The sequence below is a fragment of the Macaca nemestrina genome, chromosome 6 (assembly GCF_043159975.1).
Source record: "Macaca nemestrina isolate mMacNem1 chromosome 6, mMacNem.hap1, whole genome shotgun sequence".
NCBI classification, from domain to species: Eukaryota; Metazoa; Chordata; class Mammalia; order Primates; family Cercopithecidae; genus Macaca; species Macaca nemestrina.
Window position 1 is genome coordinate 164,837,191 of NC_092130.1, and position 25,229 is coordinate 164,862,419.

Genomic DNA, 25,229 nt, shown 5'->3' on the forward strand with positions numbered 1-25,229 from the left:
GGATCAAGAGACTTGGTTTCTAATCCTGGCCTCTGCTTGGACAGGTCACCTTCATGCCTCCATACTTCTGTTTTCTCACCTATAAAAATGCGAAAGGATAATTCCAACCATGCAAGTCTAAATAAAGGAAATAATGATTATAAAATAATTATGTTATTAATTAGAAGTTATAGATTAACTATGTTTGATTAAGTTGGAAACATTGAATAACTTTCAGATCACTTAAATTTAATGCCTCTACTTACTAGAGCTTTAATTTGACTAGCAATTTTAGTATCTTCAGTCATTTTTTTCTAAAAGAACTCTATAAATGTTTAAAATATGATCAGCATGATTTTTTGTTTTTGCTTTTTTTCTTTGCTCTTTTCTCACTAGTACAAGTCTAATAAGAAAGAAAATGATCAGATTTCAGGCCAGAAAGAAAAAAATAAAAGAGCGAATGTTTTGAATAATATATAAACTGACTAGATGTTGCCTGAATAATTGAGCTAATCATGTATATGAACAATTTGCATGAAATGTGATAATGCATATGAAAGCATTTGGAAGTTCTAAATCTTTATTCAAATATAATCTCTAAGGCATTGCTCTAATAAAGAAGAATCACACAATTGATCCACAAATTGAATCCCTTAACACATTCAAAGACAGGGTTTATTCTGTCTTTCAGCATAAATGATATAAAATGAAGTGTTCCATTGATATTCAAAGGGGAGATGCAAAATGAAAGAGCCAGTTAGTTCCCAAGCCAACCTGGAAAGGAAAAAAGTCCAGTTGACTTTCTTGCCCTCAGTATAAACACTCAAAAAGACCATGCATTTCCTGGTTAGGAAATGATTTTTTTTTAATTTCATGACTTACATTTAGTGCTGAGTTATTATATCTTAAATTCTGATGACTAATGTTAGTATTTTAGTCAAGATTATTACAATTCTGGTTTCAAGAGCAAAGACATATGAACAAATAATCTTTCAGTAATATACGACAATTTCAAGCTTCTCTTTTAAAATTTGAGCATTTGCCCATTTTATAAAATCAAATTTCTTAGAAACCAAAACAGTTGCCATTTCTCTGGAGATATTTTGGAGAATAAGTTTTTTTAAATTTTTTTAAAATTATGCTTTAAGTTCTAGGGTACATGTGCACAACGTGCAGGTTTGTTACATATGTATACATGTGCCATGTTGACGTGCTGCACCCATTAACTTGTCATTTACATTAAGTATATCTCCTAATGCTATCCCTCCCCACTCCCCCCGCCCCACAATAGGACCTGGGGAGCATCACACACTGAGAATGAGTATTTTATCTGAGTCTTAAATATTGACAGTACGTTTCATTGTGTTTTGACTCATCAAATCCTAATTTTATCATTCCATGATCTATTTGTATATTTTGAAAAAAATTAAAGAATTCTGATTGAACATTGTTTATTTTACTTGGCAGTTTCACTAATTAGTCTGTTCTGGCCTGGAAAATATCTTAATTTTTTTCACCAAGAAATTAAGAAACTATTATAGTAAAGACAGCAAAATACTCATAGTCTACCAATAGCCAAATGGATTGCAGCCAGGAAGAGCTCCTGCTAATATTTCAAATTAATTCAAGTGTCTGCAGATTAAATGCAGACAGTAACAAAGATCATATTGATTGTACCTTAAATACTCCTGACTGGAAGACTTAGGGTTAGAGTTAGTGTGAAAAGCAGGTTTACAACTTTGCATCCCATTTCCTCAGCTCAGTTTAATAAATATTTCCTAGGAACTTTCTATGTGTTGAATAGTGCTAGGTTCTGCGAATAAAAATAAGAGTCGCCCACTTTCCTTCCCCCAAGGAGCTCATGAGGAGGACAGGCAGGTAAGTAAATGATTAGAATACAGTGGGATGTGCACAGTTGCGGAAGTATGCACAGGAAGGGGTAGTTGGACAACACCAGGAGGGATGAACCCTGCGGTGCTGTGTGTAGGGAGGGGAAGGTTTCAGGCTGATTTCATGGGGAAGTGATAGCCAAGAGATGAACAGATACTTGGCAAATAGAGAGCTGGCCTCCTTCTTGCCATGGGAAGATGTGAGATTGGCTCCCCATTCAAAGAGTTTTAACATAATTGGAGACATCCCTCTTTCCTGTCTGTTCAAGCTTTCCAAACTTGATTCTACCTAAGTAGAAGAAACAGGTTGGCAGCTTCATAAATATCATTTGAAAAAATTATTCTGAAAATCCATAGAAGATTGTTCCAGAATCCAAAAATGTTATCATCCAGCCAGTCTATGTAATGCTTAGGAGAGTTGGATTGTTAAACAGAAGTTAAGATTTGGAGAACATTGTTTACTTGGGGAAATTTATGTACTTATTCCTAGGCACAGTGAATTTGTTTGTTGCTTTCATTCGTAATTAATACATTTTCCTCTTTCCCAATATTTAGTTTTTTTTTTCTTGCTATTAACCTTTTGAGTTTGCTCAAGGGTCTAGCCACTATTATAGTTGAAACATCTAGATCGGGGCTGTTCAAAATAACTCTCTGCAAGGACGAAAATATTCTGTATCTGTGGCATCCAATTTTCTATTGACACTAGCGAAATTTGGCTATTGAGCACTTGAAATGTGGCTAGTGAGACTGAGAAGTTAATTTTCAATTTAATTTAAATAGCCACATGTGGCTAGTGGCTATTACTTTAGACACAGATTCTACAGGGTGGAATGGCAAGTGTGTAAGAACTTGAATAACAGGTTTCCCTTTGTCTGTATAAATGGGTTGCATTTGCTAAGTGATAAAGGAACTCTTTTCCAAGAGAGGTGAATAAAGTGAAAATGAGCTTGAGAATTAAGAGAAGGGTGTTAAAGTATGTGTGATTGCCAAGAGTTAGTGATAAAGGAGAGACATGTTAGACAAATGACTCTTTTTGTTACTGGACTTTTTAAGAATACTTCTATGGATCAAGTGTGAATTTAATTTTCAATCTGTACTTATTATAAAATTCACATCTGTTTTAAGGAGATTAGAATGTAAAGAGATTCTATTTGGGGAGCGCTTCTGCATGTTTAAATAGATGGCATGATTGTACCCCAGGAAAACTAATAGAAAGGATTTAAGTCACTTTAGGATTTAAGCTAGTGGCAGTAATTTAGGGAGAAGTAACAGCCAGGGAAGCTCCTGTTGGCTCCCTGCTAAAAAAGATTTGCACAGTGGACAAAGGAAGATGAGCAAACCCAGGAATGAAGCCCACCTGCCCGGCAGAAGGCCTTGGGCAGAGGATTTGCTTCTTCACTCCACCCTGGACACTTTGAGAAAAAATAGAAGACCATCATTTCTACTGACCCTTTGATTGAAGGGAAGCTAGTGCCAAGAAGAATATGTTTATTAATCACTAAAAGTTTGAGGGACCAGAAGATGGCCATGTGATTACAGGAGTTATTAGATAAACTTGCGTCTAAAAAGTGAGGGCAGTCACTAAGTCATTTTAGCGTCTGATAGAACCGGATGAGGTGAGTTCAAGTCTTGTGAATAGAAGCAGCAAACCAAAACTCTGTTATCGTCAGTGATATTTGCAAAATAGAGAGAGTAGTGCTTGTACCTCTAATCAACACTGTAAGTTAGTGGCAAATCCAAGTCTGGAAATGTTTTGATCTTCCCTCAAACACTATGGGAAGAAACTGATTACGTTTATAACACTTAAAAACATGGATTGCTTTGGCCTCTTAAAATTTTTCCTAAGTGTCCATATAATTTACACACACATAAAATTTGTGTTTATAATTGTGAAATCTATAAAGTTAAAAAAGACCACTTAACTCACATCCTCAATTCTGCTATGCTACTCCCTTTGCAGGAATGTCCCCTCTCTGCATTTTGAGGTTTATCTTCCAGATTTTTTCATTAGGTTTACATGGGTTTAGGTACATGGATACTTCTGCATTTTATTTATAAGTGAGATCATACTGTGCAAGGTTCTGAGAAAATAGTCTTTTTCACTCAACGATATAATCTAGAGATCTTTCCCTGTTAACAACAGATGCACAACAATGTATTTAAACTTTTTTCTACTGATGAATTTTTAGGTTGCTACCAATTTTTGCCATTAGGGACCATGCTGTAAAGGACATCGTTTTACATGAATATTTCTGTTAGCACAATTCTGAGAAGTGGAAAGTCTGGGTTGAGTAATAAGGTTATGTAAATTTTGGGAAGTCCTTTTATATTACCACCTAAAAAGGCTTTATCAATTTATCTCCCTCCCAATACATATGAGGTCCTGTTTCCTCATACCATGCCAACTATGGATATCATCACTTGTTTGACATTTTCATCAGTGGTTTTAACGTTTAACATCATTCAAGTAGTTTTCTTAAAATTAATTCCATAGCTATTTAGTTTATGGGACAATTTTATCTAAAAAAAATAAAAATGGCTGTACTAGGTCATGCCAATGTGCAGCACTTCCTGCCTGATGTTTTTTGGGATCTAAGGGTGTGATATGCAGGGACATCGACGAGCTCTAATCTGTAAACGCTAAGAACTGATCAAGATCAGAGACCTTTGCCTCTCAAAAACCCTGCGTTCTCCAGCACACTTTAGGAGTCTTTGGGTCACATTTAAAAAAAAATCTATTACACTTTTAACACTGAGGGGATTTTAGTTCTCAGTCTGTCTCTTTTTAGTATAGAAAGTGCTCCCTGAAGTTGCTACAAGAAAAATAGTCCTCTCTGTGGCTAAAGTATTGATCCTGTTATTATTGCCTGTTCTTTTTTTTTTTTTTTTTTTGAGACGGAGTCTCCATCTATCACCCAGGCTGGAGTGCAGTGGCGCGATCGGCAAGCTCCGCCTCCCAGGTTCACGCAATTCTCCTGCCTGAGTAGCTGGGACTACAGGCATCTGCCACCACGCCCAGCTCATTTTTTGTATTTTTAGTAGAGATGGGGTTTCACCATGTTAACCGGGATGGTCTTGATCTCCTGACCTTGTGATCCACCTGCCTCAGCCTCCCAAAGTGCTAGGATTACAGGTGTGAGTCACCATGCCTGGCGCCTGTTCTTCATATTATTTTATTTCTCAAATTAAAGTACAAGCATGCACAATGGAGGAGATATAGGCGTATGCGCCTGCGCGTGCGCGCGCGCGCGCGCACACACACACACACACACACACACACACACTCTCTCTCTCTCTCACTGTGATCCCGGATTGATCCCTGATATATACCCACGAGGAATCAAAAATATCTCTCTTGAGGCTCTTTTAAAATAATGAATTAAAGTATAATGTAATTTTTATGTTGTCTTTCTTTTGAAAGCTACAGAGATTAGGGAATTTTAAAAAATAACCTGAGATATACCAGAATGAGGATCAGATCAAAATATCTTCTTATTGTACCAGTTATATTTAATACTAAAAAAAAATGCTGCTTCTACAGAAAGTTCATGCTCTCCAACAAACTTTTATTTTCCTGTACTTTGAAATGAAATAATTTTTCTTTAAATCCATGTAAATTCTTTTTTTTTTTTTTTTTTTTTTTTGACACAGAGTCCTCAGCCTCCTGAGTAGCTGGGATTACAGGCACACATCACCACACCTGGCTAATTTTTGTATTTTTATTAGAGACGGGGTTTCACCATGTTGGCCAGGCTGACCTTGAACTCCTGACCTCAAGTGATCCACCTGCCTCGGCCTCCCAAAGTGCTGGAATTACAGACATGAGCCATCTTGCCTGGCCTATGTAAATTCTCACAGTTATTATTATAACCTTTTTAAAAAATCTGTCTGTCCTGTTCGATAATACATCTAGCCAGAGCTACTTTGGCACACACAAAAAAACTACTTAGAGTTACCACTTGGTGATACGTTCACATCTCATTATAGAATTTAAGAATGATAAACACCATGTATTACTATGGTCTTAGATTGATTATATTGGACATATATTTACATGTTTTAAAGTGAAGGTAATATTTTTCTCTTGCTTCACTTGCTCCTTTTTTTCCCCAGATAGAGCAGCTAAAAGTATCACATAATCTAACATTTTATTGACATGAAGCTTAAAATATACATTTACTAACTCTGTGCTGTATGAATAAAGGTGAAGAATTTTGAAAATGAAATTCAGGATAATCAAACTCTGTAATCACAGATAAGTTTCCCACATGGCAGATGGACTGGTCACTTGTCTGTTTAAAACCAGTATTGTTTCCCCCTAAAATGATGCCTTTAGGTCATCATCGTCCACCTTGTAGCTTGCTTTCTATGAATATAAACCGACTACAATAAGGAAAGCATAACTAAGAAAATAAATCTACTGCTAAAGAAAAAAATTATAATCCATTTCAAACAAATATACATGACTTTTGGACTCTCTCCTTTAAAAAGTTTTTCACACCCTCTCGTATCTCTCAGCATGATTCAGGAGTTGACAATGATTTCTTAAATTATTTTAGGTTAAAAACTTACTTACTGAAAGGAAAGAGAAAGAAATTAGCATTGGAAGTTTAAATATGCCATGATTTACAGCAGAAAAAAATGAGTTTGCTGAAGACGGCAGGAGAGCCTTAAGTTCGTTGCCACACAGGTTCATCAACCATAGACGAATGTGCTTGAAAGTGTAACTGTGGGTAAGACCTGCAAAATGAGCAGCCTTTGGATCATTGTTGACAGGTAGCAATTTCTTAAACTGTAAAATGTTTATGAATAAATGTGAAATTCATCAAGTAGTTTCAAGTGAAGAATGTAAAACTACCAAGAGAACAATCAAAATGTCCACTGAAGACTTTAGGGCCTGTGTGGTTTGGGGATGTCTGAGTAGACTAAGTTCTTTCCTGGTCTCCCTGTGGAGAGCCAAGACCACCAGAATCCAGTGTGGTCTGATTCGGGGCCACTTGCACAGTGAAGATACTTTCTCTACAGGAAGTGGAGACCACAGCTGCCAACCACCAACACCCCTGTGCATCTCAGAGCTGTACAAGCAGAGCAGCTGCACACCATTCAAAAGTGTCATCAATTTTGATCAAAAGACTTTCATCACAAGACTTTTGGAGCCCAAATCCACCCATTCGATTACCACCCAATCACCGCCACCACTACCAAGCCTGAAATCTGAGCTCCTGTGGTCACTGAGGATAGCCGAGCTTTGGAAGCTGACAGGTCAGCATTCACCCATGGAGTGGGGGTGCAGAGGCTGCTTACTACTGAGGCTGACAGTTTGGGTTACATGGCAGGCAAGTTGTAGGAGGTGGTGTTGCTGTGTCTATCTCATTTCGAGTTTCATGGGAAGTATTAACGTGGATGTGTCTGCATAAATCACAGGGCATGTGAAGAATGAAGCTCACCTTAAACACTATTTAGCTTAATAACCAGGAGAGTTAATTAGCCTAGTATTTCCTTTTGGAGTCTTCATATAACTGCAATTTTCCCTCCAGACAGAAGAAGTATATCACCCATCTCTGCTGCAGGAAATGCTTCCATTTCCTGATTTATAATTTGATCTGGGAACTACATCTTCCCAAGCACCACAATTTGACTACTAAGGAGACCTTTGCACAACTGCTTCTGCAGAAAGGACAGGAACATTCTTCTCCTCTTGCCCAAACCCCTGTGGGTTTTCCTTCAACTTTCATCCCCAGTGGAGGAGCCCTGGACGGTGAGGTTGGCCGTGCCGGGTGTCTGTTACTCACGCAGACTTGACTGTTGCAGGTTGGCATGTTCTGGTAGGTCATTAGGAATCATTTCTTAAATTGAGTAGAATTCCTTTACAAGCACAGATCATTATTTCCTGGCTTCAGACTATCTTAGCATGCTTCGCGCCCCAGGAAATGCCTCAGCTTCATTTAGAGAGAGTCTGATTCAACGTGATGAGCCTGAAACACAAGCAGCAGTTCATCCTCCAACAGGAGTCCCTGCCTCGGATTCTTCATGCTTTGAGCACATACTGGGAAAGGCCCTGGAAAGCGGAGGCAGAGCAGCCCTTTGTAATGAAAAATTGTCAGAGGAGAAACAACGCTTTATCCTTTATATGCTTTGAGAAGTAGGCCATTATTTTTTCTCTTCTCTGGAGGTACAAATTATGGGCTTTTCTATGCCTTAATCATACTGATGTTTACCGATGTCTCTAAAGATTATTATCATAGTTGGTTATGGGTGATACCATTGCCTTTAAAATCCTGGGAAATAACACAGAAGGGAACTTGTTTTTGCTGCTTGCCCCTTAGTGCTGCACATGGAATGGTCTCTCAAGGCTAGTTAACCCTTTAAGGCCCCCTCAAGGGGGGAAGACACCCCAAACTAACACTTTGCTCTTATCTGACTCTGTAAAATTAAAGTTCTTATGGAGAAACATTAATATAATTAGCAGGACAGCAGACCAAATATGTTATTGTTGAGTTTCGTCTCCTCCATAGAAGACAGTGTGACACTGTCAGCTGTCTCTTTCATTGGGGGCAGTCTAGCCAAAGCAGCATTAGTAATCTGTCGAGCCAACATTCATTGCGTATTTACCGTGTGCTGAGCCTGGCGTGTGGGATAGAGGTATAAATAGAACAAGGCTTGGCAAATTGCAGCCCGAGGGCCAAATCCAGCCCACTCCCTGTGTTTGTACAGCCCGGGATCTAAGAATAGCTTTTACATTTTTAAATGGTTGAATACATTTTTAAAAATATTATTTCATGCCATGTAGAAATTGTAACGAATTTAAACTTTGGTGCCCTTGGATAAAGTTGTACCTGGATGCAGCCATATCCGTGTATTTACGTGCTGTTGATGAGAAGTTGTGACAGTGAATGAAAGGTTAGCACGGCCTGAAAGATTTACTATCTGGCCCTTTTCCGAAAAGGTTTGTGGAGCCCTGGAATATAACAATTCCCCACTTTCCACCTGAGGAGGAGACAGCCAGGGAAATAAGCAATTATAGCTTGGAAGTGCCAGGAGAGAAATGCATATGAGAGCTACTAGGGGGAGGTTAATTACACTTAGGACCAGCAAAGTCTATAGGGGAGAAAAATTTTAAGGAAGAGCAGGAATTAGGATGGGGCCCCGAGAGAGGCAAATGCCTAGACCTAGTAACGTATGAAGTCCTGTCTTTTTTAAAGAAATCGTGTGAAATCTGGAATGGCAAGAACAAAGGACAGTTGTTGAGGCGTAGCAGTAAGGAAAAGGGGCCTGAGGAGCTCGGGAGGGAGGCCAAACTGAATGCTCAGGGAGCCCCAGAAGGATCCCTGAATGTGGCTGATCAAGCTTAGTGTTAAAAAGAGGTGTTTGGTAGCATGGAAGCACAAAGGAGAGTGGGGATGAAAAAGTGAGAAATACTATAATAACCCAGGCAAGTGATTAGGCCTGCATTAAGACTGCTGGGAAGCTGCTAGAATTAAAAGGGATTAATCACAAGATACGGTGATCAGCTGGATGGCAGTAGGATGGAAGGGATTGGAGGGCTAAGAACAAGAGGCCCTCAAGTGTTATTCACAGAGGCTGATTGGGAGATGGGCCATCAATTGCTAAAACACTGGCTATCAGAAGAGGGCTAAGGGAGAGAAAGGTCATAGGCTCCTTCTGAATGTTTTCTTTTTGCAGAGTGTCTGGGGAATCCAAATGGATATGGCCAGTATGCAGCCAGATTTAAGGGTCTAGAACTCAGGCTAGAGGTTGGAGCTGGAGATTTGTATCTGGTAGCTGAAACCAGTGTCTGCAGGGAAATTTCTTGGTGAGAGGAGCAGTAGTTTGGGGAATGTGGTGGAGAAACAGGAAGGGGAGGGAGAGGATCGTGGCGGGAAAAGAAGAGAGTGGGGTGAGGCACACGAGGAGGAGGTAACTTCTAGGAGGAGGAGCAAGTGGCCAATGGTGCCAGATGTCCTGTAAAGGGTTAGGTGAAATCAAGCCAACAATGACTCACTGGACTTGGCAGTGGGTTGAGAAGGGCTGGGATGGGCAGAAGGGGGTCCAGAGGTGAGTTCACAAATCTTAGCTGACAAAGGACACAGTTAAATGAGGGTAGAAGCCAGAGCGAGGTGTGGAATCAAGAAAGGTTTTTGTTTGCTTTAATAGTAGTGTTAGGCATGGGTGGATGCTGAAAAGAAACACCCGGAAGAAATCAGAAGAAAGTGTGAAAATCCAGAGATGGGAAGGGGCAGCTTGATGTCCCTGGGACTGAAGAGATGAGAGCCCAGCACCCAGGAAGGGCTTTGCCAAGGGACCCTGTGTCCTGAGGGCAGGTGGGCACAGCTGGAGGCAGCTGTATATTCTGCCTGAGAGAATGAGACATTGAGAGGCCTCCTTTCAAAAGACTCCTCGTTTCTCAGTAAGTAGGTAGTGTGGCCATCTGCTTAGACAGCAGAGGCACAATGTGAGAAAAGACTTGGAGGAGAGCAATGAATGTGATGCTCAGCTGCTGAGGGCCCTAGGGAGAGGAGGCTAAGCCCCCTGCAAAATCATGGCATGACTGAGCACCTCCCTGAAGCCGGAGCAAGGCCACCAGATCCACAAGGCCATGTGGCTATGGTCTGTTGCCCAATAGGGATGAAGAGTAAGTACAGAGAGGTGAAGTGGTGAGACTGGGTTAAGATATGGTCTTGTTCTCCAGAATTTCTGGAAGGCAGAGCAACAAGATTAACCTTGCCTTTCCCCTCAAGTGAGGAGACAATGGCTACAGGATGGGCTGAGCTTTCTAGGCTGCTAGGGAAGGAGCCAAAGCCAGAAAGAAGCTGGTGCATTGGGAAAAGATCATCAGTCTAGGGCCTCAAAGTCTTTAGGAGGTGGAAGGAGGTGCATTGAGATTAAGAAGGTAGGTGAGTGGGAGGCCTTGGAGGTTGTTGTCAGTAATGGGATGGGAGAGCTTCAGAGCTTGGAATTGGAATGGTTTCTGGAAGAGCAAGGCCCAGGCTGGGGCAAGAGAGGAATAGTAGAGGGCAATGGGTTGTGTGGGTTAGGCCAAGCCATCCACGTGGACCCTGAATCACGTGGGTCTAGGGGGATGGAGGGTGTCCAGGAGCCAGGGGTCAAACCATCCGTGACCATGGAGGGTAGCTGAGAGGCCACCAGGGCACATCTCCCATGGCTTTATTCCATATATGAGTGTGCACATGTGTGTGTTTTGTGAGGCTTTACCCTGTCACTCCATGGCTTTCCAGAAGACAGGCTGTGGGATTTCCAAACACATGAGACTCAGGAGCAACTGCATAGCCTCAGAGAGCTCTGAGTGTATCTGCAGGAAGTCTAAAGTGAGCTTATGTAAGAGGCCAAATCAACATGGGAATGGGAAGCCTTCCTTGGAAGAGAAAGCAGAAAGTGGACTGTGCAGCAGTGAAGTCACACCATTACAAGAAGAGCCACCTGTCCCCATCCCTCACTTGGGAAGGTCTAGAGGAGGACGCTCCATTAACCTGAAAACCTGAGGATTGTTCTTCAGAATGAACCCTGCCCCTCTGGGGAGCTGTTGGATTTGTACTATTTTGCATCAATGAACTTTCTCTCAAAGGAATGTGAACACGATCATTCTTCTAAATGATGCTTAAGGATGTGGAACCGTGGGTGCCAGCAGGGCAGGGGAGACAAACTCTGGGCCATCGGGAACCACACAGCTGAGCATAGAAATGAAGCCCATAGATGTTTTCAGCTGCTTCCGAGGAAAGAATTTGACTTAGGGTTTTTAAAAATGCATCTCCAGTGATGTCTAAGATTGTGTTTACTGTGATCCGGGCAACATTCTAAGCACTTTACCTCGATTTTCCCACTTAATTTTCACAACCATCTTAGGGAGGCATAGATACTGTTATCATTCTCATCTGAGAGATGAGAAAGCGATGAAGCAATTTCCCCAAGATCAAACAGATGGCGAGCAGGACCCAAAATAAGAACCCAGACCCTGTCACTCCAGAGCCTGTGTAATGAGTAAGGTGACCCACGTAATTCTGTTTATTGTTTGGTAAAAACCCCTCTTTATATGCTGAGCTTGAATAACTTGAAGAACTTACAAAATGTTTTCTATATAAACAATAAAGTGAAGCTATTTAAATTACTGTCTCAAACACCTAAGACATGGTGTAGGGAGTAAATATGTTTTTAAATAATAGATGAACTGATTTTAGATCAGAAATGGAGAAAAAATTTTCCTTGAAAGCCCAAAATATTCATTTATTTTAAATTAATAGAGTCCAAAACAAATGGAAACATTAGTAAGGGCAATGGAAAACATGGAATACACTATACCAAAAGCCTTTTTCTCTCTTCCCACCATTCTGAGTGAAACAATTTCTTAATAAGAATTATCTGTGTAAAGAATCACATCCCAATCTTGAATTTTCTTACTATATTAAGGAAACTACTGTCTGAGCATTTGTATATTCAGGTTAAAAATTTCATTAATATTTTTAATTATAAGCACCTTACTGATGTCATGCGATGAAATAGAAGAGTTACAAATTGTAATTATACTTAGATTTACTTTATACTTATTATTTATTATTATAATTATACTTAGGTAGTTTCTGTTTGGAATTTTTGCCTTCTTCCTGTAGGATTTAAGAGAAGTGAAAAATGAAGCCAACAAAAATGAAATAGCCTATTACTAGTCATAAAGATAAACAGGTTTTAATTCGACGTTTCAGTTTAGATCTTTAAAAATATTATTTTCACTCCCCAAAATAGAACAACAAATATGTGTATGGTTTACTGTGAAAATTATTAAAATCATTTTTTGTGAGTTTGCAGTAGACAGTTTATCCATTGGAGAAAAAATAGAAAATTAGTTGTATTTATTTTCACTTGCCACTAGGAAAAGCCCACCAAGTCTCTTAGAAAGTTCTTAGAAAGTCTCTTTCTAAGAACTGGCTTTAGTCCGTATACTAGAGTGTGGGAAACAAATGGAAATCTACCAAAGCAATTCCCCATGCTAAAACCTTAAATTAACACAGAAGATAGAGGCTGATAGGCTTTTTAAGTCAAATACAGTTTTCATTGAATCAGGTTGCAGAGTTATTTATATTCATAAATTGTGAAGATTGCTGTAATCCTTGTATGCCCTATCCAAATGCTGCAATGTACCCTTTAGGATAAAGGCCAGAGAAAAATTTACCCATCTCAGCCTTTGCTGTTACCGAAAAGAGATTTTAATGCTATCATCTCCTTCATAGTCAGTGTAATATCACTCTGGCCTCTAGCCATTTCACAGGCTCAGGAAACACCGGTGATGACTGGCTTTGGCCAAGGATGGCTCATAAGGTCTGAGTTGCTGCAGAGCAAGCACACAGGCATCCTGTGTCTGGCTGTGATTCTGGGCTCAGACACTTCCTGGGTACAGACCCCTGAGCAAGCCACCCTGCATCACTTATCTGGGTCTCAGAGTTCTCATTCCCCAAAGTGAGAGGGTTGGATTAAATTACATCCACTACTTTTTAATTTTGAAATTCAGTGACTGTGCTTGTCCACCAGGCTCTTGACGTTCTTACTCCTGTGATACATGATGCTCCCCTTTTGCTGCAGGGTATTTCATTTGTCCAAGAATTGAGAGACAAAATTGAAACTTCATTCAACTAAAATTTAACTGATTCCAGTCCATTCCACCAATTATAGGAGAATTCTGGGATATCTTTAATGATATTTATTTTCTATAGAAGTATTGGACTGTTCCTTTATTTCTTTTATTGAAAACAAATATATCCATTATTTTTTTCTTGAGCACCGCAGGGAAGAAACTTAGGTAATATAACAATTTTTCTCTCCTATGAGTTCTGTTAATCAATTTTTTAAAAAAATTGATAAAAAGATACACCATATTTTTTATAATATATAGCCTTCACAGCTTTTGAGAAATATTCTTTAAATGTGCCAATAGTGGGTTTGTGCTCCAGGGTTACTAATCAAAAGATCAGGAGATACTCCCATCTACAAGGAATTTTAAAAATCAGTTCAATGAGTGATTGATTCATTGGCTTCTTAGGAAAGCAAGAGGTCAGAGGAATGGACAGTTTCCTTTTACTCTATTTTGCTTGAAATAGCAGGGAGGAATCCATACCTATCTCCTAGGCTTTAGGCCTGGGCACAGCCCAATATCTCAGTTTGTGATTGATACAGGCCAACATTTGATGACCTGGCCAGCAAGATAGTGGGGGAGGCAGCTACAGTTTGCTGGGGCTGAACACAGATCCTTTTAAAGAATTTTAGTTCTTTTGCCCTGGCCATGTCCTCTGCCCGTATTTTCCCCTCACCACCATTACCCCCAAGACCAAAACCCACTCATGAGCTATGGGCCCCAATCCCTAAACTCTTTTCCAGTCTCATCCTGAACTACCTGTCTCTGTTTCTTTGGCATCTGCAAATATTACTTTAACCTTTCAAAGAACAATCCTTTTCTATTTTCCTTTCTATTTTCATAGATCCTTTTCTATTTTCATAGAGCAGTCACAACTAGATTAAGTCATTCCTCGTGACCCCTTAGATCCCAGTGATGGCTACTCTCCTCTCTCTCTCTCCCCCTCTCTTTCAGCAAAGACTGAGTTTTGACCTGGATATTAAGATAGGAACAGGTTCCCAAAAGCAAATAAGACATGGTTCTGTTGTCAGGGAGCACACATATGATTAGGAATTTCAGGCATAGAAGCAAATTGTTATAGTACAGGTAGTAAGGAAATCAGTGCGGATATTTCCTGTGTAGAGTGGTGGGCAGTAGAAGGAGGAAAAGATTTATTTTATTTGAGTACATCAGAGAAGAAATTATGAGAGAATCTGGATCTTGAAGCATAATTAATACTTCATTGTGCAAATGTAAGAGCCGGCATTCCAGGAAATTGTCCGTCTTATGCTTTCAGCTCAGGTTTGCCAAGAAGACAGAATCAACAGAAGTTTGTGCAAGAGGAGACAGGAGTCATGGTGTCTCCTAGGCTTCTGGTTTAATTGACATGGGAGATGGTCATTAACTAAAACAGGGATGGCAAGACAAGGACAAATTTAACCTGTGTCAGAACCTTTCAGAAAAGGGTGTGCTTCATTCACTGCCAATTAGTAAAAGATGAGACTCCATCTGACAATTGGACTTTGCCATCTTGTTCTTCCAAGCAGTGGTGTCATCAGCTTTGCAGATCCAGCACAGATGTGCTTTTTGCGTCCAGGCCGATAGCCGCAGACTTCATGAAGCATACAGGAGGACATAGACAGTGGCAGTGTCATAGAATGAACACTGATTTTCTTGTGTGTGCTCTTGGAGAAACTCTGACATCATTAGGATCTTCATTATTGCATTGATCATTTCTTCCTGTGTGCTTTTATCTACTTGGGGGTGAGGTGAGTTGGATCATCAATATTTAGAAATTAGCCAACCCCTTCGTGTCAAGGGTTTTTTGTCATGGTAAGTTTCACAATAATTCATTGTCCCTATCATGTTTCTTGCACAGAGGATTTTATTTTATCAATGGTAATGATGCATCTGTATTTGAGCCCTTGAGCTGTGATGATCAACATGCTGTTCTCAACCTGGTTCTATGAATTTTACATGGTTCTAGGTCATTCTGAGAAGAGCAAAGCTCTATACTATTTATAGTCAACAATAGAAAAACCAACATATCTTGGTTAATCTCGCTAATGGTCTATCAATGTTATTTATCTTTTCAAAGAATCAGCTTTTTGTTTCATTTATCTTTTGTATTTTTGTTTCAGTTTCATTTACTTCTGTTCTCATCTTGGTTATTTCTTTTCTTCTGCTGGGTTTGGGTTTTTGTTTGTTCTCTAGTTCGTTGAGGTGTGACCTTAGATTGCCTATTTATTCTCTTTCAGACTTGTTGATGTAGGCATTTAATGCTATGAACTTTCCTCTTAGGATCACTTTGTGTCCCAGAGGTTTTGATAGCTTGTGTCAATATTATTGTTCAGTTCAAAGAATTTTTAAATTTCTGTCTGTATTTCATTGTGACTCAACAATCATTCAGGAGCAGGTTATTTAATCTTTATGTATTTGTATGGTTTTGAGTATTCCTTTTGGAATTGACTTCCCATTTTATTCTGCTGTGGTCTGAGACAGTACTTGATATGATTTCATTTTCTTTCTTAAATTTGTTGAGACTTGTTCTGTGGCCTATCATATGGTCTATCTTGGAGGATGTTCCATGTGCTGATGAAAGAAATGTATGTTCTGCAGTTGTTGGGTAGAATGTTTTAGAAATATCTATTAAGTCCATCTGTTCTAGGGTACAGTTTGTAAGTACATTTTATGTGGGCTACTCTTTTACATTATTTGTTTTTATATGGACAACAGTGGAGATGCATATTCACAAAATGCTCATATATAATTAAGACATTGCAGTTCCCAGATATCTGGGTTTTAGGATATCAATTTATGACACCTTTGTTTTGTGAGCTTAGTAACTTTTGTGATGACATGTGTATATCTTTCAGTCTTTATATCTTTACATTTTATTTTTTGCATGTTTTGAAAATATATTCAGATATAGTTCTATATATATTATTATATAGTAATATATATTACTTTACATTATATTTATTTATAGTTCACATACAGTTATCTGTCTATAGCTTCATATATAGTTCAATCCAACAAAAAAAACATTCTGTACATACGAAAGTAACCATGACTTATGGTTATTGTTTGATGCGTATTAACAAGACCCAGCAATAGATTAGTGACTTTTAAAGTGATTACCTCTACACTCACATCTAAGTTTCCACAACTCCTGGACATTTAAGTTTGGGGCAGATTAAGAAACAGTGTCAGGAGGATTCATGCATTGTATTATATTCTAGCAGAGATCATCACAACAAAGGGTGTCTTGGGCCACAGCCTCGTTTGATTAATCCTCTTTGAAGCAACCATGCTCTGGCTTTCACCAAGTAGCAGCAGAAATTAAGGAGTCAAAAGTGGCACCAGTTTATTAGATGGGTTCTAAAATGCTCTTCTAGCACATGGGATTAAACAGAGCCCAAAGTCCCAATTTGCTTCCTGTGCACACTGACTTCTCAGAATGACATGGGGTTGTATCTATGTATTATAGAGTTTGGGTGTATACATATATGAGATGTATTGAGACTGTAGGTAAACTGCATCACTCTCATTTAAAACTTGAGTAAATTAAGTTCTGGAGTTTGTGAGGTAAGCAAAGTTTGTACAGTTAGTTTCCATCTTTACCATCCTTGTGTGTCACTGACATTATTATACCTCTAGGAGTGCAGGTGAAGCAGCCACTCCCTCCCCTCCCCTCCCTTCCCACTCACAGAGAGAAAAGAGTTGGCAAGGCTTTTTGAAAACAACACTGTAGATGATGAGAGCTTTGCCTGGGAAGCCACACTCACCCCCAGTCCTCCCAGGAAATGCAAGCCCCTGATGAAACCACAAAGGAGCGCAAGGCAAAACTCTGTGTGCTGTTCAATCAAAATGACCCTTGGGAAAGCTAAATAACACAACTTGTGGCAGATATTTGGCCAGCAACGTATCTGGTGTCTGCTGAAGGCTCTCTTTCTGATTTGCAGACCACCGTCTCCCTGTTATGCTCTCACATGGCCTTTCCTTGGTGTATGTACACACACACACACACACACACACACACACACACACACAGAGAAAGAGAGAGAGCGAGAGAGCACTAATGTCTCTTCTGTTTGTTGTAAGGACATTAATCCCATCATGCAGGCCCCACGCTCACAATCTCATCTAACCCTGATTACCTCCCAGAGGCCTCACTTCCAAATACCATCACACTGGAAATTAGTGCTTCAACATATGAATTCATCTGGGGACACAGATGTTTAGTCCATAGTAACCTCTTTTATTTGGTTATTCTGTGATTAGAAGAGACTTCTATACTTTGGAGATTTAGGATGGATGGGACTGTAGCACTTGAGGTTTACATTTTGAACAAATTTGGGTTCCAATCTCAGCTCTGATTCTTCTGTCTTCATGATGTTGGACAGCTCTCTGGGTCTGAATTTTCTCAACTGTAACATTGTTTAAAACTAGTACCTGTTTGTATTTGTTAGTCCCAGCTACTTGGGAGGCTGAGGCAGGAGAATTGCGTGAACCTGGGAGGTGGAGCTTGCAGTGAGCTGAGATTGCACCACTGCACTCCAGCCTGGGCAACAGAGCGAGACTCCATCTCAAACAAACAAACAAACAAACAAGTACCTATTTGTATAGGTGCAGTCAAGATTAAATGAAAATTGTGCATGTAAAGCTCTTAGCACAGAATTTGGCACAGAGTAGGTTCTCGATACAAATTTATGTTATGAGTTATAAAAAACAACCAGACTTATCCAAACAAAAACTGAGACTGTAACACAATATCAAATTTTTTGACCAGTGGTTTAGTAATTAATACAAGGTAAAATTTGTAATTGATCATAAATTTTGTAAGTCTCTATTAATTATAACATTTCATATGTTAAAGTAAACATAGACAAATGGTGTGTGTGTGTGTGTGTGTGTGTGTGTGTGTGTGCATGAGCATGGAGCATGTGAGCATATGTACCTTGGTAGCCTTCCCCATCACCTATTTGGGTAAATAGCCTAATACCAGAAGGAATTTCAAGTAACACACCACTTCAAAATTTAGATTTTATTTTGCTTATATTAAAAACTGTTTATTCAATGAAACCAGAAATTATTTAAGCCTGCTTTTTCAAGATTAATCTCTAACAAAAATGTTTCTTTACACTTCAGTAAGGTGATACTCCAGTTAAACATTACCAGTAAGAAAATGACAAAAACCAACCAGCCAACCAACCAACCACACACACACATGCACATACTCCTCAACTCTACAAACCTTAAGTCCCATGAATCACATTTTTTTATATCCACGCTGTTAATAATGTAGCGAGTATCCTAAAATATTTAGTATTTACATTTTATAGAAGTGATCATCGCTTTTCGCTTCGTGTAGGCTTAGTGACTCAGATGAAAAAGTATGTCAGTCTGTTCGCAAATGACCTGAAATGTCAAGGTGACAATTCATTTGATCATCAGTAAGAAAGCATACTAATAGAGTTTTTAAAAGCTGAATTTTCAACAGAATGAGCCAGAGTTGAATGAATCCTTACCCTGGCTTTGCCGATCGTAGTAGTCACACCTGGTAACCACTAGCACAAAAGGCATTTGCTGTAACTCCACAGCATTTGAAGAAAAAGGGGAAAAAATGCACGTTACAGAGAACAGCCTTGGGGATGGGAATGGAATTCGTTGCATTTCAGTAAAATCTGAGCTTGCAGAAGCCAAGGAGTAATTCTGAATGCTCGTGGGGAATAAAACAGAATCTAAACATCATTCATAACCTGCGGCAATTAAAAAGCAGCCCAGGGAACTGGAAATTCAAAAGGACTGCGTCTTCATGAAAACTTCAAGTAGTTCTCTCTCTAAATTTGGTTCAAAATGTACTATAAAGACCTGTGGGATTTATTTCTGCATATTGATTAGATTTATGTATTTAGAAAAGAGCTACCAGGAATATATTCCCGGAAAGTGACTTTAAGCTCTAGTAAGTGATCTGATTTCTGGCCTTGCAAAGGAAATCAATAAAAAAAAGAATAGGCTCTTGCAAAGTCAGTGGTTTCCTCTGGTGAAGCTGTGCTCCTGCACCCTCCATCGCTGCACTTACCCAGAATGAACCTGTCTCAGGCTGTAATTGTTTTGTGATTAGTGCGAATATGTGTTCCCCACCACATAGATTCACTATTGATTTTTAATTAATAATAGTGTCTTGTATTTATAGAGTTACCATCCCAGAAGAAATGTGAGGGCTTTATAGTTGATGAATTCCAATTTATCTCTATGTTGCCTGGCTGAATGTAAAGATTAGTTATTCCAATTTTATTTTAAGGAGGAAAAATTGAACCCGAAATGTTAAATTATTGACCATGGAGAATTCAGAAAGCTAATAATAGAACCACCAATTAAAATCTGATAGTATTGACTTTTCATTCTGGCTGTTTCCTGAAAATATCTGGTCAGTTAGGTCAACTTGATTATTCCTTTGGAAAAAAGAAGTTGATAAAAACAATTATTTGAAATTGTTATGACAAATAGAATTTTACATTTCTCATTATTTTGGTCATATATAATAACTGGACTTAAGATGTGTTTGCCTGTTAGACCACATGCATTTTTTTTGTAACCTATATTAATATCTTCGGAATGCTTGTAAGTCACATGTATCAGAAATTTATCTCCTGGTGAGAGACTAATGCAAAACTTAAGTTTTGACATTAGGTAGGCGTCATTTTTCAAGGACTGGGTATCCCTGTCACCCACCTGGCATTGTTTTATCTGTCAAAAAAATGTAATAGTCTCTCCAAGAAAAACATGCTCAAAACACTTACCTCATTGTACTTATGGGAAGGTGATTACCAATCTTTCAATTACCCATTCCTCCAGTCTTAAAAACATGGGACTGAGTTTTTCCCCCTTTCTTCCATTACAGTTCCTGTTACAGTTCCTGTCAGTTTTTCCTGGAATTTATTACTTTATTTCTCTGTCGTATCCTTACTGCTATCACTCTGTTCTTCATGTAAATGCAGTGACCTCCTTACTGTCTCCCCAACTCCCCAAATCCACTTTAGATGAACTTCTCTAATAAATTCTCTGTTATTTTTGAAATTGTGAATTATTCAGTCACCATAAATACACAGAATAATATGTTGAGCATTAATATCTCCACCACCCAGTTTTAAAAATGCAACATTTGGGACACCCAAATGTTGAAACCCTCTTTGAAGCCACTTCCCAATTTTGTTTCTTTCCTTCCTTCCTCACTACCATGAACTTAGTGGTTATTATTCTCATCCATGCTTTTATATGTCTACCATCTATATATGTATCTTCATTAAAATGGATAGTATTTATTCACTGCCATTGTTTCTTTCTGAAACTTTAATTTTTTCATTGTGACTTTGGAATTGTCATTATGGTTTCAGAGGTATCCACATTAATGCATATGACAATATTTCCTTTTATCTCATTACTCTTATCCCTTGGTTCTACGTACAATTTGTCCATTCTTCTGAGGATAGACCGTTGGGATGCCTTGAAGTTTTTTCCTTCAAATACAGGCAATTAGGTAGTAAACATTTTTTAACTTGCTTCCTTGTTCACATTTGTGAGAGTTTCTCTAGGGCATATACCCAAAGGTCTAACTGCTAAAAGGTGGGATCTGCTCATTTTTAAATTTATCATTAAAACGTGGTTGTGCCAGCTGACATGCTCTGCTCACATGCCGTACTTCATCTACCAAAGACTATGGATTGCTCTCTCCACCAACTTCAGTGGACTTTCAGCCTCCTCAAAGAGAAGAGCTCTTCCTCACTTCTCTATCTGAGAGACCTTCCCCAGGGACTACTTTTTTGTGAGGGATCACAAATTCAAAAGCCTTTGGACTACATGCTGAAATGTAGATGTGTGAAATGCAGGGTGCGTGACAGATCTGGAGTGGATAGTGGAGATGGCACATGTGCTAGTGCATTCTGTCTGACTTAACGGTTTCCAAGTTTGCTGTATTACTTTATTTTCCTAAGAGTCTGTCTCAGAAACGTGGAAAGAGCTGATTCACTTTATAGCAACAAAGAACAAGGACCCTGGAGCCAGCCTGCCTGTTTTTGAATCCCTGCTCTCCACTGCTACTAGTTGTATGTTTTTGAGCAAGTTTCTGAGCATCCCCAAGGCTTGGATTCCTTGTTTATCCAACGGAGGAAGTGCTAGTACTTACTTTATATGGCTATGATGAGTACTACATGGGATAATATTCATAAAGCTCTAAAGTAACTGTTCAATACATTTTGTTGAATTGTTGAGGAGAATACAAATAACAAAATTTATATGGTTTTTACTGTGGGTCAGGCATTGTTTTAGGAACTGGGGAAACAGTAACCTTAGTATCTGTAATGACCTTAACATCTGTCTCTTTCTCAAATTAAATTGCCCGCTGGGTTCAAGCCCCTAATACATTGCTTGGCCACACAATAGGCACTCAAGACTATGTGTTAAATCCATAAATGAACCTAATGATTCTCCTAAGGCAATATAAGTGCCCAAGGCAAAATCTGAGCCATGATGGAGCAAGGAAATTATATCTGCCATAGCTTGATTCTCTACATATTAATGTACTCTTACTCTTCAAAAATGGATTATTTCTGTCTCATATGGTTAGTAACTTGCCATTAGCCATAACATTTGAGCAGACAGAATACCATATTTTTGCTGATGATGAATAACATAACTATTTTTGGATCCCTTACTAGTATACAAAATAACGCTCCCAACCTTGGATTGTCACCAGTCTTTTTGTTTTTTTAATTTCCTCAAATTTTAGGTCTCATCGTTCACGAAGGAGCTGCAGTTTACAGAGTGTTTAAGCGCTGGCGAGCTGTGAATTTGCACTGGGATGTGTTAAATTATGACAAAGCCACAGACATCGAAGAAAGCAGCCGGGGAGAGTCTTCCACAAGTAGGACTTTGTGGTTGCCATTGACAGCTCTGCGGAACAGAAACTTGGTCCACCCAACTCAGTTAACCTCGCCGAGGTTTCAGTGTGGCTACGTGTTATTGCACCTGTTCAATCGGATGAGGCCTCATGAAGACTTATCAGAAGATAACAGCTCGGGGGAGGTCGTGATGAGAGTGACTTCAGTGTGACAAAAGCATAAGATGATGCAGTGTGGACCGCCCTGCACATTTTGGAATGTAATTGCAATGAATGGCAAAACCATAGCACTTCTAAAAACACATCTATGAACTTTTTAAGATTTATGCTTTTTATATGAACATTTGAATTGCAAATACATTTTTTTCTGAGAAAAAGAGTCTTCTTGTTCTTCGTTGTCTGGTTTGTCACATCTTTTGTAAGTTGGTACTTGAAATCATTATACATATAATTTAACTATACTTGGTTAAAAGAATAATGAAAGTTATCCTTAAGGCCAAAACTATTTTTTCTTGCTTGTTTTAAATATATTTTTATGAAAGCTTTTGCTCTGTGTGTAATTTTTCAGACCTGTTACAAACGGGCAAGAGTTTAGGACGCTGTGGGCAGATTCCAAAGTGCCTGTCAGTTCTGCAACACAGGGAGCTCTGAGGTGACGCTCTTGTGCCTCGTGCTGGTTGGCAAACTGAAGCGTGACTTTTTGCTGTGTTGAAGTAACCAGTCACCAGGAATGCATGATCTAGGACTTATGTCTTGTTATCTAATTTCTGAAACAGAGAGCTTGTAGAAAGATAAAAATGAGTGAAATAAAAATAGTTTTACTCCAGTACATGTTACATAAGCAGAGCATCTTGCGTACTTATAACCCCAAAAGCTCACCTAAATGTCGTGTCATGGTACCTGCAATAATGATAATGACTAACATTTGCATAGCCCTCTGATAGACCTATCACAATTAATTCGGTTAATTATTAGTGTCTTGAATTCTTTGAGCACCATCTTAATTAGATTTTCTTTTGGTAAAACCTTACATACCTTCTTAAATCATTTAAACGCTAATCCTTTAACTTGGTTTAATGAAGTTCTATGAAATATGTTTGCCAGCAGTGAGAAGTCTTTTTCTTTCACTAGATGAGTATTTTTTTTAATGAAAAGAGGAGACGAAGAATGAGGCTATTGACTCCCCAGGAACAGGTTGCTAACTAGGGGTACCTGGGGATTTTCTACCTTCTTATCTACCTAATGGAGGTAATTGGCACATTTTAATGAACAACCACAGAGCAGATGAGAAGACAGGAAGGATGTTTTCCCTAGAAACATGAACTGAACATGCTGGTTATTTGAAGTAATTAATGACTAGATTTTAAATCATATAAAATAAAATGCTTTACATTCTATTTTCTAAAAATAACTTTTGGGTGATTAATAATAGAATAGTTCATGTTTATATAATGGAATACCTCACAGAATAGAATTGTGATTCCTCCATAGCAAATTCTCCCAAAACTTGAAATAATATTTTTCCAATCAAAAGCTGTGTCACAAATGATAAGGATGTGACAATTTGCAGAAACGTGAAGAATGAATCATAAAAGAAGGAAAATTCAGCCACTATTTAAGGGCAGATTTAGGTGGTGAGAATGTTAAACAGTGTTTCAAACTTTGATTGATTGCTTGTTTTAATCCGATGTTCCATGAGCACGGTCCTGGGTGAGATTCCTGAACAGTTGCATCACTAAGGCAGATCATCAACAGCATAACGTTTAATAGAGGATAATTGTGGTTACTGTTGACATTACAATTGAGAGCATTGTGTTAAAAATACTGGACTAAGAGACTTGAGACACAAATTGGACTATCACTGCTCCACTGCCCTTTGAATTAATGCACACCTTTGTATGCATATCAACTCACTCGAAAACAAAAAGGGACAGAGGATGAGAACCCCGCTTTCTCTAATGACTGTATGGGGTGCATGAGGTGGAGATGGCTGGAGACAAGACTGCATGATGGAAAGTGAATGATGGAAATATCCATCAGGAAAAAAAAAAAAAAAAAAAACCACGCACCCTAGTCTCCCTGTTTCCCAAGACCTTGCCCTTTGAGTGTAACTTTTGTCTACGTCCTGTCTTCACAGCTCCCACCACACACACACACACTCTGAATCAATGTTGGAATAAAAAATTGGCAGAATTTCCACTCAACAAAATGTACCATCCATGAAAATGATTGCATAGAAACACAAAAGAGGTGGAGCATGGTGGCTCGTGTTTGTAATCCCAGCACTTTGCTAGGCTGGGGCAGGTGGATAATTTGAGGTCATGAGTTCGAGACCAGCCTGGCCAACATGGGGAAATCCATCTCTACTAAAAATACAAAAATTAGCTGGGCGTGGTGGTGCGTGCCTGTAATCCTAGCTACTCAGGAGGCTGAGGTACGAAAATGGCTTGAGCCTGGGAGGCAGAGTTTGCAGTGAGCTAAGGTTGCACCACTACACTCCAGTCTAGGCAACAGAGTGAGACCCTCTCTCAAAAAAAAAAAAGAAACTCAGAAGAAACACTCCAAGGGTGGGGAGTGCATTTAGATAATGGAAATAATAGAGCTTTAAAATAATTAAAATGCTTAATATCATGCTATATGAGTTAACGCCATATTTCAAACTCAGGCTGCCATACATGTCAAAAACATTTATGGTAAGGAAATGAGTTGGAAATATTTTAAATTATTATTTTCAAAATCGTTTTCAATATGATACAGATTTAGAAGCTGTATGCAGCCTGTCTCTTTTCAATAATCTGTAGTAGAGACACGGAGCACTTTCTGTGCTGGGCATTGTTGGTGGCAG

At 38.9% G+C, this 25,229-nt stretch overlaps 1 protein-coding gene across 1 annotated transcript in view; it reads left to right on the forward strand.

Moving 5' to 3' along the window:
- MARCHF11 (membrane associated ring-CH-type finger 11) overlaps window positions 1–22,761 on the forward strand; it is a 113,644-nt gene extending 90,883 nt beyond the window's left edge. Inside the window, exon 4 of the mRNA XM_011759344.2 lies at window positions 22,274–22,761. Coding sequence (XP_011757646.2) covers window positions 22,274–22,596 — 323 coding nt within the window. The 3' untranslated portion in view covers window positions 22,597–22,761. The remainder of the gene's footprint in view (window positions 1–22,273) is intronic.
- Window positions 22,762–25,229: the final 2,468 nt, after the last annotated feature.